The 20,230-nt window shown below is 39.2% G+C and overlaps 3 protein-coding genes and 2 non-coding genes across 5 annotated transcripts; 1 reads left to right on the top strand and 4 right to left on the bottom strand.

Annotated features, from left to right (window-relative positions):
* Positions 1-303: 303 nt before the first annotated feature.
* Positions 304-8,501, bottom strand: LOC141612335 (putative methyltransferase PMT23). The gene is made up of 8 exons (XM_074431086.1): positions 7,668-8,501; positions 3,941-4,090; positions 3,021-3,291; positions 2,604-2,714; positions 2,261-2,429; positions 1,933-2,175; positions 1,398-1,592; positions 304-729 (listed from the first exon to the last, which is right to left on the bottom strand). Exons 1-8 carry the CDS (start codon positions 8,274-8,276, stop codon positions 525-527), a joined length of 1,953 nt encoding a protein of 650 aa, XP_074287187.1. The 5' UTR covers positions 8,277-8,501; the 3' UTR covers positions 304-524.
* A 1,085-nt stretch (positions 8,502-9,586) lies between these two features.
* On the bottom strand, positions 9,587-9,659 carry TRNAK-CUU (transfer RNA lysine (anticodon CUU)). The gene has a single exon. It is a non-coding gene; the product is annotated as a tRNA-Lys (tRNA).
* Positions 9,660-9,796: 137 nt separating this feature from the next.
* TRNAG-UCC (transfer RNA glycine (anticodon UCC)) lies at positions 9,797-9,868 on the top strand. Its single transcript has one exon. It is a non-coding gene; the product is annotated as a tRNA-Gly (tRNA).
* A 1,099-nt stretch (positions 9,869-10,967) lies between these two features.
* LOC141612334 (uncharacterized) lies at positions 10,968-18,700 on the bottom strand. Its single transcript, XM_074431085.1, has 8 exons — positions 18,527-18,700; positions 17,005-17,299; positions 14,939-16,831; positions 14,789-14,843; positions 13,731-13,879; positions 13,554-13,640; positions 11,730-11,858; positions 10,968-11,326 (listed from the first exon to the last, which is right to left on the bottom strand). Exons 2-8 carry the CDS (start codon positions 17,071-17,073, stop codon positions 11,225-11,227), a joined length of 2,484 nt encoding a protein of 827 aa, XP_074287186.1. The 5' UTR covers positions 17,074-17,299; positions 18,527-18,700; the 3' UTR covers positions 10,968-11,224.
* A 65-nt stretch (positions 18,701-18,765) lies between these two features.
* On the bottom strand, positions 18,766-19,374 carry LOC141614684 (uncharacterized). Its single transcript, XM_074433428.1, has one exon. It carries the CDS (start codon positions 19,372-19,374, stop codon positions 18,766-18,768), a length of 609 nt encoding a protein of 202 aa, XP_074289529.1.
* Positions 19,375-20,230: the final 856 nt, after the last annotated feature.

Genomic DNA, 20,230 nt, shown 5'->3' with positions numbered 1-20,230 from the left:
TTTAATGAGAAAGTTTTATTTATTTCCTTTATATAAGTAGGTGGAGTTTGGAGGGAAATTTTTTGAGAATTTTTATTCTCTTAGTAGTAGGGGGATTCACGTTCAGAAAAGAATTAATCCATATTACTTGGATAAATTACGCGATAGTGTAAAGAGAGTGCGAGTTTATTCTTAGTCATCCTTCAAAATTTTCACTTTTGTCTACCAAACTCGATCAATACGATTTTTGCTCAACACTGTAACTGAAGCCATCACTGCCTACATGTTAATCCTCCAAGCAGGAGGAAGAAACATTTCAATTAAGACAAAACACGTCTCTCTTTCGTATACCTCATCCAAAATTTACACACTCCGTAATAAATTTATAATTAAATAAAATAGTTTCAAAATCTTCCTATACACTTCTCAAAAAAAAAAGAATGGTAAGATTCAGAATTTCAGATACCCCTCTTCATCTCAAGGTTCATCTATACAGCTCCTTCTGGGACATCGGATAAAATTGGAATGCCGCGGAGAAGGTTCGTTCATCTATGCACCTGACCGCCTTGTGGACGCCAGAAACTTTTCTTGCCAACAAGGTATCTATCGTTGTAGAGATTGACAGACCAATGGAGAGAATGAAATATTGCACCAAGCTTGTTGATCATTGGCTTGGATTCTTCAATCAAAATCCACCCATCGGGTCTCACAATGCGATCTATCTCGACAGCCAAGTCTATGATGTCGCATCTAGAAAATACAACATTCCACATCATATGACAGCCAAAATGAACATTGGTGGATTAACATTAAGATAATCGAGTCTCTGATACCAGAAAACCACTATTTCTTTTTTCTTCTGCATTTACCTTACTTTTGTGTTCCTAGTGTAACGTTAACACACACATTACCCCGCAATTTGCAGGTGTCCTTAAAGCACGGAGGCAATGGTACCTAATTTTTGTGCTGATGAAAGCTGAAATCTATAAATCTATAAAAAGAAAAAAAAAATAGCAAATAAAGGGTTCGAGAGGAAACTAAAAAACTTGGGGTCATCCAGTGGTAGTAAACAATCAGATGACATCAACTTTTGAAATGAAAAGCCAGCAGCCTAACATCCCCATCGTTCAACCGCCAAATTAAACATTGGCGGATTTACACCGAGGGACTCTGGTCACAGCATACCCTTATTTACTATGATGAGATGAAGTATCAAGTAAGCTTGACTTTTGCAAATTTGCATTTACCTTAGTTTTGTGCTAAACAAAGTTAAAATCTAGAATTTTGGTATTATAATAGCAATAATGTTTTCAACAGTTCACGGAAACAGAACTTGGAAGTCCGAGGTAAACAATCCGATGACATTATATTTCAAATGAATAAATTGAAGTTGTTGCTTGTTTAAGCCTGGAGTGTACCTGACAGGAAGATTGCTGAAAAGGAATGTAGAGTGGAGTAGATCATAAGTCCTTGGATAGGTATTGAAGGACTCACACCAATCATGATAGACTCCTATCAACCCTCTATCAAAGATTATATTCAGGGTATCTGGCTCATGGATAGGGATGACATTCATCACCCACAGCGGCTTGTTTATAAGCGCTGCAGCGAACCTGAAATATCAAACCTGAAATCTCAGAATGGTTTATTATGATGGCCTGAGTAGCCCAATTGATCAGGCAAAACAATGAAAAAATAAAATCTAGAATGAGCAAAAGTCGTCCAATTGTCTATAGAACCAGACTATATTAAAATAGAAGAGCAATTTCCATTCTCGAAAAATAAATAAAAGGACAAAATGCAAAGTTCAGCTACTTTAGCCGGTAAACCCGTCATCAGAATCAAAAAAATCTTTATGGCTCTCATTTGCTTATCGAATAATAGAATAGATATTGATTACTCCGTATTTTTTAAGAAAGGCTGTTGATAGCAATAAGAAGAAAATATTCTCACCCTCCATGAGCAGCAGTCATATCCATTACATTACGTACAGAAGACCAGTTTATTCCAAGGCCGCCCACGTAAACATCAGACACAAGAGTTGACCAATGTTTAGTGTCATTCTTAAATGTTTCTTCCACAATAGGTGCCGATGAAAGGCTGAAAGGCTTAGAGGTAAGCCTTTTAGGCCAAATGGGAGGCCAACTGGAGGCTTCAGGTGGAAGCTGAAGAAGGCATCTTTCAAGGAGTGTGTACCTGCATATGAAAGAAAAGAGCACTTACTGCCAATGTGACTACCTTCACAGTTTACACCTAGAAGGAAACAAAAAATGACCAGTACCATGACATGTTTCTCCCCACAGCGTCACACATTGGGGGGTCATTGTTTTCACGTTCCTTGTAGCACGATGATGAAACCGGCTTCTGATATACTACTAGCCCAACTCCTGTCGACATCATGGTCTTTGCCACTACCTTCCAGCACATTGACTTTGTTAAAGATACCATAGCTGCAGGGAAGCATACCATACAAATGTTAAAAAAAATTAGATCTGAAATTTTGTGACACAACATTATATGTATAATTTAAAGGACAAAGACAACAACAACCAGTCATTAACCACTGGCTGAAAATAATTCAGCTTCCTCAAAAAAAAAAAATTATCATTCAGAAATAGACTTACAGTTCCATACGGTCATGTCCTTTTGATCATCACGATATACTGGTGTAGCGGACCAGATGAAGAACCCTCCAGGTCTGAGAACCCTATTGAGCTCCAGCAAAGGCCTACCGCCTGCGAAGATCAATTACATCATATTGCAGATTCCAAAAAGACTCCTTCACAGGCAGTGACGAATCAGAAAATTTGTTTAGGTGTCTGGTTGAATAATTTTCAAGACATTGTTATACATGACATACATTTTACGGAGTGATTTTTTTTTCAACTCTTAGATATAGTTTATTGACTAAAAATTTATTACCTCTACTTGGGGACACCTTAGTAGTAAATCAAGAGTCTCAATAAACAAAATCCTCAATAAAAAAAAGACCAAATGCAAGAAGTGCCTAAACTAGTTTCATGAAGGTTCTCAGAAACTACCGTCTCCATCCCAGTGAACTCTGCACCTTGCACAATGTATGAGGTCATAGGCATTGTCTGGAAATGTCAGCTGTTGAGTTCCAATGACTGAAAGGGTGGCAGGAATTCCACGTTCTAAAGCAAATTGTATTTGAGCTTCATGTTCGTCTTTAGGAGCCAATGACATGGTAAGAACATCTCTGTCCAACAAATGCCCTCCAAAGCTGGCAACACCACAGCCGACGTCCAATATAACCCTAATGTTCTGACCCCATTTGACTGCGGGTATTGCCTGGAGAATAGTTTAAAAAAAAAAAAAGGCATGTCAAACCAAATGGACGATCTCCTAGTTTGTACATATGGTCTGCTGGATTTTTATACAATCCATTTACTTTATCTAAGATTGTAAAGACGCAAACAGAACTTGATGTAGTTCATTTCTAAATGGTATTCTGTGATAAATTATTTCGACTAAAAGGGAATATATTCAACCTGGAAACCCTGCTTCAAATGAACTTACAGTCTTAGCCATTCAAACTGGTTAGTCATGCCTTATCTTAGTCACACTCGTGTCACAGTATGGGGTTGGACACAGAAACATATCCAAGTGTCGGACTCGACACAAGTAGACATGAGTAGCCGATGACCCTGTCCTAAAATGAGGGTCGGGGACAGGGACACATCTTCTAAACGAATATATAGGCTAAAATTTGAAATCTTAGAAATTGTAAGTGAAATATAGAGATGTTGGAGAAACAAGGCTCAAATAAATTCAATATTATTGTCATACTAAGTGTTTCACAACATGCCTATATTCTTGAGTGTCATGTCAGGCACGGGTATAGCAACAAAAGTGAAGTGTCAAAGTAACATGGACCATGTCAGGTTGATGCAGTCGAGCATTTTTTGTGATACTTGTAAAGTTGGGAAACTTGGTATACCTTCTCAATAAAGTCAATATAATGTGTGACACCTTCCTTAAACTGAGTTCCACCTCCAGGAAAAATGAAATGATCATCCGACTTCACAACCCAGTGCTGATCCTTCTTGTAGTCCACTAGCTTAGGGTGAGGGACATTGTCATACCAGATCTGCACCGAGAACACGTTAGCAGCACAAATCTGATTGCAATAAGCACGACATCAACATGACAACCGATAAATGTGAATCGTAGATGTACAATACAGGTGATCCCCATGACAGAGAAATAATAGTGTGAAAAAAAAAAATGTAAAGAGAAACCTTAGTAGCAACATTTTCCAATGACATTACGACAACATTACTCCAGTCCCTCAATGGCTCCCGCAAATTGCGGGGTAAAGGAGGGAGGGGGGGGGGGGGGGGGTACGAAGCCTTACCCTTGTGTTGGCAACACAAAGAGGCTGTTTCCGACGACATTCCAGAACAAAAATTTGTACATCCGAACCACTGGTTACAGAGACAAAAGAGCCAAGAGAAAAATCAACAGCATTTGTCATATACTCAAAAGTCTTAAGCATACACTGCGACACATTCCTCATTCGGTTAATGTGTTACTCCATACATCCTTTTCCAGATTACCATTAATCGAAATCATGCATTACTCCTCATTTTTTTCACACAGCCATTAAATAAAAAATATGGCTTAGACGACTGAGATTTTTCTTTCTATTTAAAGTACCTCAAATTATAAACAATTATCCGCAATGGAATCTAAAGGGAATAGACCATCAAGGAAGGACACATCTTGGTGGAATGATGTGGTGAGACAAGCGATAAAGACTAAACGTGAATGCTATAAGGTTTTGGGGAAATGCATGAGTGATGAGAACTTTGAAAAGTACAAGGAGGCTAGACGAGCCGCTAAAAAGGCCGTACGGGATGCGAGGGCAAAAGTTAACCAAGAAGTGTATGCCAGGTTGGACACGAGAGAAGGAGAGAAGGATATCTATAAACTGGCTCGCATAAGAGACCGAAAGACGAGAGATATTGGGAGAGTTAGGTGTGTGAAAGATATGGACGACAAGGTTCTGGTTCAGGATAACGAGATAAAGGCTAGATGGAGTTCTTACTTTGATAATTTATTCAATGGACATCAGGAACAAGGTTTTGGGGATGTAGAGGTAACACCAAGCATGGTTAACCGGGAATTTGTGCGTAGAATACAAAAGAGTGAAGTTAGAAAGGCGTTAAGGAAGATGGGGTCAAAGAAAGCAGAGGGACCGGATGGTATACCCATAGAAGTTTGGAGGTGCTTCGGGGAGAAAGGGATTGAATGGGTAACCATGCTCTTCAACAAGATTTGGAGGAGCAACAAGATGCCATCGGCTTGAAGGAAAAGCACTCTTGTCCCTTTGTACAAGAACAAAGGTGATGTCCAAGAGTGTTCCAATTATCGGGGAATTAAACTTATGAGTCATACAATGAAGTTATGGGAGCGGGTAATCGAGCAAAGGCTTAGGAGATATGTAGACATCTCGGAAAACCAATTTGGATTTATGCCCGGGAGATCGACTATGGATGCGATTTTTATCATGAGACAGTTGATGGAATACCATCGGGACAAGAAGAAGGATTTGCATATGGTTTTTATTGACTTGGAAAAGGCATATGATAGGGTACCAAGAGAAGTACTTTGGTGGGCTTTGGCGAGAAAGGGTGTGTCGCGAAAATATATTGACCTCATAAAGGACATGTATGAGGGGGCTAGTGCAAGTGTTCGCACTAATGTTGGGAGAACGGAAGAATTTCCTATTACCATCGGGGTGCATCAAGGTTCCGCACTTGGTCCTTTTCTCTTTGCTATAGTTATGGATGAGTTGACAAGGGATATTCAGGACGACATCCCTTGGTGTATGATGTTTGCTGATGATATTGTGTTGATTGATGAGACAAAAGAGGGGGTGGAGAGAAAGTTGGAATTGTGGAGGCAGACTTTAGAGACTCGTGGGTTCAGGCTGAGCAGGAGTAAGACTGAGTATTTGAGGTGTCAGTTCACTAAGGTGGCGGGGTTGAGATCGACAGAGGCGGGGAGTATTATTTTCGATGGGAATGTTGTTGAGAGTTCGGATTTCTTCAGATATCTAGGATCTATTATTCAAAAAGATGGGGAATTAGACGGAGATGTGGCTCACAGAATTAAAGCGGGATGGTTGAAATGGAAGAGTGCTTCAGGGTTTCTATGCGATAAAGATATGCCCCAAAGATTAAAGGGAAAATTTTATCGCACGGCAATTAGGCTCGCTCTACTACTTTACGACTCCGAGTGTTGGGCCGTGAAACATTGTCACATTCAAAAGATGAGTGTGGCGGAGATGCGCATGTTGAGGTGGATGTGCGGACATACAAGGAAAGATCGGTTAAGGAATGAGGTGATTAGGGAAAAGGTTAAAGTGGCGCCAATAGAGGACAAGATGATGGAAAACCGACTAAGATGGTTTGGCCATGTGAGAAGGAGACCTATGGACTTTTGATTAGGGAGGCTGGAGACTTGGAGAACAGAAAAGGTCCCTAGAGGCAGAGGAAGACCGAGACAGACATGGTTGAGAGTGATAGAGCACGATATGAGAGTTCTGGGGCTTGAGGAGAGTATGGTGACGGAGAGGGCACAATGGAGGGAAATGATACATGTGGATTTTTAGTATTTGATGTTTTTTGATAGATTTAGTGTTTTTTTTATTTATTTAATTTAAAGAAATTAATTTATTTATTTTTCTCTCCTTTATTACACACTTTTTCACCAACCACTTTCTTATAGATTTTACCGGTTCATTTAGGATCCTTAACTCTATTTCGGTTTTTAAAAATCGTTTTAATCTTTTCTCTCGATTTAAATTTTAAGTTTTTATAAAAGAAAGACGGAATTCGATTTTAAAACCCCTAAGTTCACCTTGACTTTCCATTACATTTTCGTTCTCTCTTTTGTTTTTTATCTTCCCCTTTTTTATTCGCATTTTGAGGCGTGCGCTCACCCATGGACGGTTCGAAAGGATGATTCATGTCAGCCGACCCCAAATCATTTTGGGATTAAGGCTCTGATGTTGTTGTTGTTGTTGTTGTAATACCAATCCGAGCTTGACTGGGGAGTCGTGAATCGTGATAAAATAGAGCTTCTCATTAAAATTAACAAGCCTATAGTTCTCCAATAAAACAAATAAGCGCTCATCTATCTAATTTTCTCTTATTTCTAACCAAAATACCCTCATTTTTTAAACATTGCAAAAACTCATACAATGCAAGTGACTAAACTACACACTTTACCCTAAGAACAACTACTTTAATCTACTTACATGAACTAAAAAGCCACTCCTCATTACATTACCCCTCACATTGCACTCTAGAGCATACACATTACACTAGTCACTATGATTTAAGGTGATGACTAAGAATTCAAATGGGGTTTTAATTCCGTCATCCATGATATGTATCAATCGTATAAACCCTTACGCCTCCTTACGAGTTGTACTAATCAACAATTGCCCCTTACCAATTCAAGTCATTCGCGATTTGTATCAATCGTATAACTAACTCATGACAATTGCCCCTTAGGCATTTCACTCCATATCCCTTGATTCATAATAGAATTCAAGACTTGTTTAGTTGCATACAACGGTCTCACACAAAATATCGGACAATTCATAAACCCGAATATTAATCTTACCAAGAATAAAAGGCAACAAACAATCTCACCATGTCCCTGCTCTTAGGCCACAGGATAGGAACCTTATAACCACTCGGCAAAGGCACCAAACACCGCGGTTTCGCCTCAGGACAATGTCGTTCCCTATGCTCCATATGCCGCCTTGATTTCAGCGCCTTTATCGCCTTCCAATTATCCAAACACGGTATGTAATCCACCGCTGACAGTCCCTTACACACTCCCCACTCTAATTTCATCATCTCCTCATCGTACTCTATCTCGCCTACCGTAACCCTAACCCTAACCCTATCATCATCCTTCCCCTTCGCTACCTCCGGCGAACCTCGCCGTACATCCGACACCTCGTCATCCGGCGATTCATCAACGGCCTCTTTCGGCGAATCTTGCGAAAGCTCCGGCGATCCTTGAACTGCATCGGCTGCCGGAACTGTCGGTGGCGAATCGAGAACGACGTCGTTTGACGGATTGATTGTCGGCGATGGTTGGTGGAGGAGAGGGGAAGAAGAAAACAGAGAGAAGTGGGAAGAAGGGAGGAGGAAGAGGAGAGAGGCGGTGAGGAAAATAATGGAGAAAGCGAAGAAGAAAGGATATTTGTTTTCATGGCGGAATAAGGATTGTAGAGAAGAAGGTGTCGCCATTGTTGAAGATCACATAAGTAACAGAGAGAGAAATTGTTAGAGTGATTGTGTCATGAGAGTGCGTGTGAGGTGTCAGAGTGTGTCAGAAGATCAGAGATGAAACTTAGAAAGGAAGATTAGTTTAATTGGGTGGAGGAGGTTGATTAATTAGGATTAAAGTAGTTGATAAAGTTTGATTATGTATGGGGGATTGGAAGTGAAATGGCTTGATTAGCTCAATTTAGCAAACCTAGAAATGCCCTATGTCCCGGTTATTTATTGTTCTGTTTTATTTTGAGTGTCTCACTCAATTATTATCCTCGAACTTAATAAGCAATTTAGTCCACTTATCATGAGTAATTGACTCCCCCCCTTTTCTTGATCTTTGTGCCAAAATCAAATAATAACAATTAATCGGGACGGAGGGGGTAATATTTATGTTTAAAATATGAGTGAATCCAATTATCCAAGTATCCAACTACCCTTAATTTTGAAGAATCTTACTTAATTTTGAAGTTTATATAATGTTTAAAAATATTAAAAAAAAATCAAATGAAATGAGTTGATTTTAAAATATTTATCGAAATAAGGTATATACATCGTGCAAGATTGAATTCCAAAAGCTAGTTTGGAAATAAGACATGCCAATATTGGTACTCGGTAGGTACAGTACATTGGGAGTACAAGATTATCGTACACCACAACCAATAAAGAGTCATAATTTGTATTCTCCTCATATTCTCATTGCGTAGGGTGTACAATGACGTGGTATATTCGTTTTTCCCAATAATTTCTTAAAAGGTCAAGACAAGTTTTATGTGACGCGCAACCGGTTGTTGTGTTTCTTACTTCGTACCTTATAACATCGTGTACTATGTATAACTGTCTCATAACAACTAATGTACCATATCTAATTCAGTTAGCTAGTCTTTGTGTAACACGATTTTACAAAAAAAAAGCTAAAGTAAAACATATCCAAATATAACCATATGAGAGAGAAAAAAGTAGTTAAAGTATTAAATAAGACTGTTTTTTACTAATCAAGTATTTGTGTATGCAATGATAATGATAACACTAAATAAAGTACTCATATATTAAAAAATATAAATTATTTTTTTGACCTATAACAATTGCAGCGAGATTAATATTTTTAAACAAATAACATACACAAGACCAAAACAGAATGCATACCTATTAACAAAAATAAAAAAAAACTTATATTGACCCATTTTAATAATAGTATTATCTATATGTGACTCTTAAAATATCATCAAGAAAAGGGAGGGGGGCGGATTGCTCAACAGACAAAAAGAACAAAAATAGATGGAAAACGCCCACCGTGGGGCTCGAACCCACGACCACAAGGTTAAGAGCCTTGCGCTCTACCAACTGAGCTAGACGGGCTTGGTTGATAGCTATGCGTTTTTGTCTTATATATTTCATATATGTGGTTAACCTCTTTTGCCCATTGCTTCCACCCGAAAAGATGCAGACAAAGTTTTTGGTATATTAACTTCTGCATCACTTAGTGAACAACACTCGCGTCTGTAGTCCAACGGTTAGGATAATTGCCTTCCAAGCAATAGACCTGGGTTCGACTCCCGGCAGACGCAAAGTTTTTTTTTATTTAATAGTCTCGTATTGCTGCAATGTATCGTATGGACTATGGAATACTCCCTCCATTCAACTCCACTTCGCATGTTTCTCTTTTGCACATTATTCACAAGCGGACATTCAACTTCAATTTTCTCTCGATACATAAGTTAAAATATATTCATGTGGTGGGATCTTATTTGATTCGTCTTTAAGAGTACATTAAAAATATCTAACTATTATAATTTTTGCAAATACGTAGCTAAAAATATTTACCGCGTAAAAATCGTGTTGACAAACGTGATAAAGCAAACATGTAAAGTGGAGTTGAATGGAGGGAGTATTAGGTTAATATCAGCACATAGATAGTTTGCGCCTCTTTAAGTGAGTATGACATGGAAACTTACAAGAACATTGGACTTTAATTTTGTGGAAAAATGGAGTGTTTATAGATCAAAGTCCGCCAATGCCAAAACAGCATCCGGAAAATTATCAACGTACAAACATTCAGCGACTGAAGAGCACAATCGCACCACTCTGTAGTCTGTGCTATGGTTTTTCACCCACGTTTCACACACAACTTGAAAAAAGCTCCGAGAAAAAGCAAATATCAGTTGCACACAAAGTCACAAACCAAAATGACCTCTATTGCTACCACCAAGTTTCACCACATCGATGACCGTCTTGCCATCACTTTCTATCTCAACTTCTCTTATCTCCATCCTCGATTTCTCGTAGCAACCTCAACATCATAATCTACGGCCTTGGCTTCAGCTATCCAGGGATCCCAGTTCGCTTTAACCCTTCAGCAGCCCAATACAACCACTTTCCCATCCTCATTCCACCCCTCAACTCCTAGACCCACTTCTCCATGGCCATATATAGCTGCATCGGTATTAAATTAAATGTAACCAGCTTGAGGACAAGACCAAGAGTTACGTTACGTGCACTTACTGGAATTTTTTTTTTTTTTTTTTTGGAGAAGAACACCAGAAGGTATTGACTATATTAATAATAAATCAAACCGTACAGCATCACATGCAGCAGCCGGAGGTAACGAATCCGACCACAGGCATCTACCAGTAATTCTAGGTTCGACATGCGCAAGAGCATGTGCCACACTTACTGGATTTTAAATAACCGAGAATAATTTGCTCCTCAACCATTCACATGCTGGAAGTTTGCTAGATAGTTCTATCTTTGACTAAGCTATTTTAATTTACAAGCTGACGAATAGCAAATGCCAAGTGCCTATGCCCAGTAAGTCCTACCATGTCAGCAAGTTACATACATCCACCTCCTAATACACGCCTACGCCTTAAGTTAACGACCAAAGAAAGTGCAGTAAACAAGCACATCGAGGTCTGTCCTACTAATTAAACTCTCGGCCTTTTAGCATCCGCTTTTTGTGCTGTGCGACCCAAGTATTTCTTCACCATTGAAGGATTTATTTCGAATATGAATGGTATCCCTCTGATCTGTAGAACAAACATATCATGCAACTTTTAACCACATTGATCCAACTACAATTACAAAACTCTGAAACAACTATTGATAACGCAACACGGACGATGGAAAAACAGTATCGTTCATTTGGACTTGCTGCATTTTCAAATAAAGAAGGTGGATGGACAATGAAAGGCAGAGTTCTGAAGGATTATTTAGTCCATTATTTACCCAAAAGGAGAAACGTAGCAAATTGATTTGAAATAACAAAAACGGAAATGCTAAGAATCTAAATGGATAAAGTATATACAAAGAAAAGAAGCACATTCGAAAAGCTGTTTCATTTATGTATTCAAGCAACAAATAATTGAACATTTTCCCATGTTCCTCACGCAACAAACTTACAAGAGAACTTCAACTGATGAAGGTACGTACCTCAATCAAGCAATTCGAATGAAGAGCAAGGATTTGTCCGTGAAGTATTTCTTTGCTGTTCACATAGATTGAACATTTTCCCATGTTCCTCACGCTAAAAGTTCCATCATTTTCCATTTTCATAATTGCCTGTACAATATCGAACAAAGTAAATCAGTTCTAGACTTCTAGTACACAGCTGTGCAGCCATGAAATGAAGTAATGAACACTTCACAATATAACATGACAACTGTGAGGTGGAGGAAGCCAGCAGAAAGTGTGTATGTGTAAATATTTCAAGGATTGAGTGGGGTCTAAGCTCTCCAGGAATTGGTTCCACTAATCAAATAAGGTTAGACTAATAATTCTTTTCCTCTGGACTATGAAGAAAGAAAAATGGTGGAAGAGCCAACAGGCATTGCTGAGTGTGTATATCTTATAGCTGCTTGAAAGATTGGGGAAGTAGTAGAGTTTCATGACGTGGTGCCTGGAGTGGTTCGGGCGTTCGGCTAGTTATGACGTTATGTAGTGTTAAATTCCCTATTCTTTACTTTCAGATTATAACGGAATAGAGTAAAGTGGCTCAGTAAATTGGTTGTGGTACCCTGATGTGAAGTAGCATTTGATGCAACTCTAGACGCTATTTGGTTAATCGGTCGTCCTTAAAGAGCTCATGTTGTTAGCACCGGGATAAGACTGGCTATATTCAACCCTCCCTTATCACACCATTTGCCGAAGCCCTTGAGGCAATGGGGGGTCTGGGCTAATATTGTTAACTTGTTTCCTTCTACACTTTATTAGGCTACCTTTGTCTATAATATATACTTCTAAACACTGAAACGCAGCTGGGGTAGCTTATGGTGACAGACCCACATGTCCTAAAGTAAGGACCAGATCAATGATATAGAGAAGGTTGCTCTCAAATAGGTATAACAGCAGACACCACCTCCACCAGGTCCACATCCAGGTCCAAAAGACCAAAACTGTAGTCCTTACCATTTTCCTTTAACACAGGCAGCTAGGTGAGCCATCAAGCAGCCTATTATAGCCAAACACGGGCAACTGTTGACTAAAAATAAAACATTAGTCTCCTAGTTGCCAGACGAAGTTTCAGAGTGAAGTGGCCGAAAAGTGAAAAGAGCTGATGTTATCAAGAAAATGATCAGGAAGAAAATGAACGATACTAGCATACCAAGGAGACTACTTTCCCTCTTTTTTTGTGTGTTGAAGGTATTACTAACAAACCTATAGTTGGTCCTTTTCTTAAATATCAGTACCACCATCAAATTTACTGTCCCTCTCATATCAACTTCGACCACTATTATTTCCAATTAAAGGATACAAATTAAATTTGTCGCTTTTTTTATCTATGAAAACTATTGGAGTAAACAAATGGTGACAGTATAAATGAGGTCGAGAGAGTAGTTTTTGACGAAAAATGACGAGGCATTGACAGTTTGACACTTTTGAAGGAACTCCATAGCATAAACAATCTCAATTTATACAGAAGCAATTTGATTTTTAGATAATAAACCTTTCAAAACCTATGGCCTCCAAAATTGGCTTCTAGAAGTGATTCATAGGACGTGTTTTTACATGTAAGGGTCTAGTAGTATTACTTCCCCATAAGTTGTAATTAATGATGATAATAAGAAGTTGATCAAGGGATCAGATTTCTCTGATGAAGCTGTACAGTAGGGGGTGGTCATATTACCTCATAATGATTCAACAACCGCAGAGCGCACAAGTTACGAGAGACAACAAGCAGTCTGGAATGTACGCCATGAGCAAAGTTTGGACACCAACGAGACTAAAACTACAACTAAGTAATGGTCGAAGAATCACCTGCCGCCTTGATATCTTATTTGCGCGTCCTTCTCTGCCCAGATCAATGTCGACAGGAACATCAGCTGTTCCTCGGCCAATCAACACCTAAGAAATTCAAGAAGATTATGTAGAGTCACCATAGTCAGGTAGCTACAGGAGAAATGATGACAACCAGAGACAGCATACTAGAAGTACCTCCTGTTTCTTAATATAGTGTTTTGAATGTCGACCATACAAAACTGCAAGTGCACCATGAGATGCTGTTGTTCTTTGCATAAATGAATAAGCATTCTGCTCCAACCTAATGATCATTCTCTTAGCATCATCGTGTTGATACTTTGAAACTGCAAACAAAGGAAGCCCCATTTAAATAAAATTTGGAAGCAACATAATATAAAGACGTTTGGTGAACAGTATAGGTGCCAAAATTAAAGGATCGAGGTTATAGGAAAAATTACACTCGAATCTAAGATCTAACGTAAGTAATCCCCCCTCTCCTTGAATCCAATCTACCCATTTGACTTTTCTCTTTGTCCGAGGCAATACTGACCATGTTTTTCTACATATATGTTAGTTTTTTTGTGTTAAAATTTATATATTTGTGAAACCTTTTTTTTTTATACAAATGTATATATCATAGTGTTATATTATTATTTTTATTTGATTAAATATAAACAACCTCAATATTTTACAAGTTTGACTTCAAAAGAGAGTGGGTAGATGGGGTTGAATGGGGGGAGACTGGGGGTAGCTAACTAACACTGTAACACCTATTGGCTATTACTCCATTAGCTTGCAACAACATCCAAAATATTGATATTTCAATAAGGGGCCCAAACCTCAGAATCGCATCATAATTTGAAAAATGCAAATCAAAGAAACTAATTTTTCATCTAGTGTAGACTGCTTTAATTATGAAACCTATCACGAAAACTTGCAAAGAGAAAGGACCAAGAAAATTAAAGTCCTAAAACTAGATACAATTCACGCTGAAGCAGACGTGACAGACATAGTGCTCTGTGCTCAGTTTGCCTTTGGATATATAAGTACATAACAATGATCTTAACAGTTAACAGGTCAGAACAGTAAAATTACCAATGTTTCTATTGTTATATCACAAGTGGAAAAAAAAAGAAGGCAATGCATAGAAGAAGAGTTAGTTAGCCAAATCATACAACGAAACGAAATCCACTAGGGGAGCAACGGCATAAACAACAGAAGCAGAACAAATAAATCAAGTGAGCAAATAGTACCTTCTGTGCTACAGAGAGAATCTTGATCATCAGAGCCCAGGTCCATATCAAGGATCTACAACAAGAAAGCACTTAGTCAAGGGAAACAAGAGAAAATGAAAAAAGCATCCAGAGCTAGAGTCTAAGAAACAAGAATGATCACAATACTACCATTGATTCAACATCAGAAAAATGAGGGATGCCAAAGTCACTCTGATGAGATTGCTCGTCTTCGGAAAAAAAGGAAACGTCGCAAGGTTCTGCAGCAACAGGATCTGCAGATTCCAGTGCATAATATTCCTGATTCCAAATAGTTGATGATGTTATTGATGTATGTCCTTCCTGATTAACCCCACCACAACCAGTTTGTGGATTGCTTATAGCTACACCTTGACCAGATTTCTCTATAAGTTTACTGGTAAGCTGTCTATCTAGTGAACTTTCAGAAGACTCACTTTTAACCGCCAGACTATTCTTACACAAACCTCCTTTGCTAGTATGTGATTTACCAAGACCATTATGCATTTCACCTATAGAATCCTCAAATTTAGCCCCAATCTCATCAACGGAATGGGTCCTATGTAAAGCTGGATTAGGTTCTCCAAACTGTTTGGTTTCCTTCCTCGTTGTGTTCTCAGTAGTATCCTTACCAAAGAATGATAATTTATTAGCCTCACTCTGACTTCTTCTAAGAATAGATGGTGCGCGTGGTTTACTACGCAAAAGTATGTGGTCATTGCAAGGAATTTCTGGGTCCTCAGTATTCAAAGTGCAGCAAATAACACCATTACGGAACTCTGGAAATTCAGGGTTCACAGTACCAGCATACATTCGCATTTGGAACTCAGAACTGCTTTCCATGAGAATCTCACCAGGATTAATTTTTTCTTCTAAAACTGTTTTGGGAGAACCACCTTGATATTCATCAACAACAGCTGGTTCTTCCAGTTCAGGTATGCCAGGCATTGTGTCTTCATTATGGTCATCAGGTGAGTTCAACAAGAGTGAACTCAAACCATCAAGATATGTTTTGGCAATCACATCTTTCCCACCATCAATGATAAGCATGTCATCGTCACTAGTGAAATTGAAAAGGGAATCAGATAACTCGGCGAAGTATCCCTCTGTGCAATCAGTTTTCAAGTCAGCACAGGACATGTGATTATGCAACTCATGATTTTTCAAGTCACCATCACTAGGAATGCAAAATGGATCTCCTGCCTGCATACTATTTCGTCCAATATTAACCTCGCCAGGAATTTCGGGCACTGATATACCTTCAATACTTTTCCAATCAGGCATTGTAGGAGGTGAAGATGCATACTGTAGATGGTGATAGGACGTTTCACACTCAGGAATTGACGAATTGTAACTCGTGTTACCTCCAAATCCAGAGCATGTAATGCCTTTGATATTACACACTGCATTAGATTGAAGTTCATGTGCTTGAAAGATGTGCGCAGGTACTTCTTCAGAATGACCTGTCTGTCCAATAACAGAGCAATTGCCTGTCATTGGTATGTTACTTCGAGCGACATCATCATGTAGAACGTTTGGTTGAATAGGATCTTCTAACATCTTCTCTTCTCCAGTGGAGTTCATAGTGCCACAGGGCGGAGCACTATCTATGACATCAGGGAAGACATGGTGAAAATCGTTAAAATTGGCATTTTCAAGCTCATAATGAGTTGACATCGGATCTCCCAGCATGCTCTTTGGTCTAGAGCCTTCAGCTCCATTTATAAAACAACTCTCATTGGGATCATCAAGAAAATTCAAATCTCCATGATTAAGTGGCTCATTGCAAATTCTTTTCCGCATGGCATAGTAACTTTGACGAATACTTTCAGCCTTTCTCTTCCCATCGCCACATTTAGAATCCTTTGAATTGTCAGCTTTGGTAGATTTTAATGAACGTTCAAACTCGACCAACCCGAGAGAAGCTTCTGCAGAGATAACTGGGTCGTACAGGAGAGCATGCCACCTATCTTGCAACTCCTTGAATGTAAATCTACGAGAAAAACGAACTGCTCCCTTAGCAAGTGACTCCAAGGAAGCACCATCCTAGAAAGTACACATATAGCATCCATAGTGAGCAAAAAAAACAGAACAAACAGGCTATATTTGACAAAGAGCTTCTATAAATGACCTCGTACCCACATTAATTATGAATAGAACCAACAGCGACCACACAGATGACTACAAATCTACAATAGTGACACCATGAACAAGCTTACCTCAATTGCCTTCTTAAGCAAGAAGTCATCTTTCGGAATCCATTGAGTGACTGGAGCAAGCGCTCCCATTTCTACAATCTGTTTCTTATTTTCCACTTTCAATCTCTCATTAAGAACTAGCAGAGTGAGGACACAGTAGAAACCAAAGAATAGAAAAGGCAGGATTCACAGGGCATAAGGTTGTGACCAGGAATATACAATTTCACCGTCACTTTTTACTATACAGGCACCTCAAAGCGGTGCAGTGATTCTGACCAAAGAGAAGGTGTCAGGAGAAGATCTACGCACTTCGTTCCTGCAAGTGCAAACAAGAAAACTGTAAAAATGTATAGAAGTGTTAAAGCAAGGTAACTACACAATTACTGAAATACTTCTGCCTAACTATATCAAGACCGCGTTTTGTAAGCAAAACCCAGACGCACCACCTAAAAATACACTTGCTCGTAGCTTTGATGCAAAAAGAGAAAGCCAAGGGGACGGGATAGGGATGGAAGTGAGAGGAAGGGAAGCGTGATGGACCAACAATCATTTTCCATCCCTGTTTTTCCTATGTCGGAAGGATTGAATTTGGGTCATAAGAAGAACGAAGATGGGTCCCTCCATTACCCCCTCGTCCATTCCTCCCAAATCAAAAAAATAAGGAACATGTTCCCTCTCATTCCTTTCCTCCTTTATCCATTCTTCCAAAATAATTTTAAGGCAATAAAAATTTTAATCACGTGCTAACACGTTTCATGTGGCAGTATGGCCTGAGTCCATGAGGCGATCTCATTCATTCATGAGATACATACTAATACTTAATGCTTTTACCGTTTCACTCCCACTTTCACCTATGGGATTATTATCGGATTGGTCTCATAAGTTGACAGAGACCCATGTTACTCCAACTATTACATTTCTTTAAATTAGTCGTGCCAATTGACACGACTAATACATTATTTCCTAAATATCCAAATTATAATGGCTCCAAGCCCGAGTAGCATAGCTGCCCAGTTCCGGCACACACTAATCCCTTCCCAGGACGATGCTACTCGCACAATAGGGCCGCGTATCTTTATCACCATTGCAATCTGACCATTTACTAAGCTCGAGCACAACTATTTTGTCTCCATTTCTGAAATTATTAAAACTATTACTTCTAATGAACTCCAACAGCAAGTTCAATTAACATTTTCTTATTCAATTAATCAGACGAAACGAAGAAAGCCGACAAGACGGCAAAAATTAAACAAAACTTAAATGTTAACCAAAAATGTAACAAATAATCCAACAGAAATAAAAATTCAGTCGTCAAACTAATCACAAAAATTGAAAACCCTAAACCTTAACAATGAACCATACTACTATAAAATTATGCCCACAATTCCTTAACATTTACCAATTAATCCTCAAAATTACTCAATTATTCATCAAACTAAACAATTAAAATAAATTAAAATGATTATATTAAAAGAAATTAACCAAAAAAATTGCCGAATCAATTAAATTTGTACATTAAAAAAAAGGGAAAGAAATGAGTAACCTGGAGAAAAAGAGGAGAGAGAAAAGGGAAATAAGGAAGAAACGACGACGTATGACGACCGCCGCAGCGGTTTGAACTTTGAAGGAGGGGGAATAACAAGTGTTTCGAGTTGTCTTACTGGTAGTAGGCAGGGACAGGGGACAACAATGTTGCTTTTGGATTAATGTTAGGCTCTCTTTGACAACAGTGGATTTCAGGTTTTTTTTTTTTTTTTTTTCATTTTTTTAAACCCGACTTGGTTAATTCATATTCATTAAATCTTCATTCGCCTTACACAAGATCCAGTTCGGTAAATCACAAACCCAACTACGTCTACCAACAGTCCACGACACAACATGAGCCAACCCGTGCGCCACCGTATTAATGTTCCGACTAACAAAAGAAAAAGAAACAATATCAAAACAATTATACAAAGAAAAAATGTCATCATAAATTAGAGCAAGCTCGCTTCTTCCTCTTTTCCTAGCCTTCAAATCAGCAATAACACCACAACAATCGCTCTCGACCTCCACCTTGGCATGTCCCGAGCTCCTAGCTTCCTTGAATCCTTCCAACACCGCCAAAGCTTCAGCTACCTCTGGAGTCATACCAGCCACGCTTTGAATAGAGACGCACCACTCTATACTACCCGAGGCATTACGACATACTATACCCAACCCCGTCCTTATCCCATCCACCACTCCCGCATCAACGTTTAGCTTGACCAACCCAACTCTCGGTCTTGACCAGCCCCCTTCGACGGTTGCCCCTCCATCACACTCCCCCCCATGTCCTTTGTCTTCTCTTCCCACCGCATCACTCCCAGCCCTACTCCTCCCATCATAATCACCACTATGCGCCCCCTCCATCTCTCATATCAGCTCGCGCGTGCGTCGAATAACCTCCTCCGCTCTCCATTCTCCCTGATCGAAAAGAACCTTGTTCCTTTTTTTCCAAATTGCCCAACATCCGGTCATAAAAGTCACACACTCACGCTCGCAAAGACCCCTCAAAACTTCTTCCACCCACTCCCTCACCCTCACAAACTCGGCCTTAGGTAGGACATCCACACCTAGGGATGACAATGGATCCAGGATCCGCTCCAGATCCGCAGGATTCGACCCGCATGGATCGGATATGGATCCTAATTTTTAGGGCCCGTTGGATATGGATCGGATATGGATCCATTACTTATAAAGCGGATATGGATCTGGATCTCACCACTCAGATCCAGATCCGATCCGCATACTCGTTTTCAATAATAAATTTTTTTTATCAAATTACTCATTTACTTACTTCACAAGTCATAAGTTTATAGTATAAAAAAATAAAAGTTGGTAGTGCATGACGTAACTTAGTGATTGTTACTAGTTATGCCACTTAATTTGGCCACTGACATTGAATTGTAGACGCTATGCCACTTCGCAATTTTAAAAGATGAAGTTGAAATGCTATTGTGTGCGTATAATATGCCACTGACCTAGTTTGTTGTTGGCACACTTAATTTCGCATGGGTAGTTCGTGTTACTTAACTTATAACACTATTGTGTTTGCTGTTTATTTTGTTATTATCTTAGATCCGCATAGGATCCAGATCCGACCCGGACCCGTCGGATATGGATCTGGATCTGAGAAAATTGGACCCGTCGGATATGGATCGGATTTGGATCCAATATGGAAAATGCGGATTTGGATCTGGATCTGGATCTAGCTGGATCCGGTCCA

Source organism: Silene latifolia, chromosome 11 (assembly GCF_048544455.1).
Source record: "Silene latifolia isolate original U9 population chromosome 11, ASM4854445v1, whole genome shotgun sequence".
Lineage (NCBI taxonomy): Eukaryota > Viridiplantae > Streptophyta > Magnoliopsida > Caryophyllales > Caryophyllaceae > Silene > Silene latifolia.
The sequence above is the reverse complement of the archived record's forward strand: the minus strand, read 5'-3'. Positions and strand labels throughout refer to the sequence as shown.

Excerpts from the sequence above, each read along its gene's own strand:
- LOC141612335 (XM_074431086.1), bottom strand. The coding sequence starts at position 8,276 with ATGGCGACACCTTCTTCTCTACAATCCTTATTCCGCCATGAAAACAAA. Across the intron at positions 2,430-2,603 it reads GGACATGACCGTATGGAACT|CTATGGTATCTTTAACAAAG; the intron begins GTAAGTCTATTT and ends GCTTCCCTGCAG. Across the intron at positions 1,593-1,932 it reads ATGACTGCTGCTCATGGAGG|GTTCGCTGCAGCGCTTATAA; the intron begins GTGAGAATATTT and ends TTGATATTTCAG.
- LOC141612334 (XM_074431085.1), bottom strand. The coding sequence starts at position 17,073 with ATGGGAGCGCTTGCTCCAGTCACTCAATGGATTCCGAAAGATGACTTC. Across the intron at positions 13,641-13,730 it reads ACTATATTAAGAAACAGGAG|GTGTTGATTGGCCGAGGAAC; the intron begins GTACTTCTAGTA and ends TGAATTTCTTAG. Across the intron at positions 11,859-13,553 it reads ATAAGATATCAAGGCGGCAG|GCAATTATGAAAATGGAAAA; the intron begins GTGATTCTTCGA and ends GATATTGTACAG.
- LOC141614684 (XM_074433428.1), bottom strand. The coding sequence starts at position 19,374 with ATGGAGGGGGCGCATAGTGGTGATTATGATGGGAGGAGTAGGGCTGGG.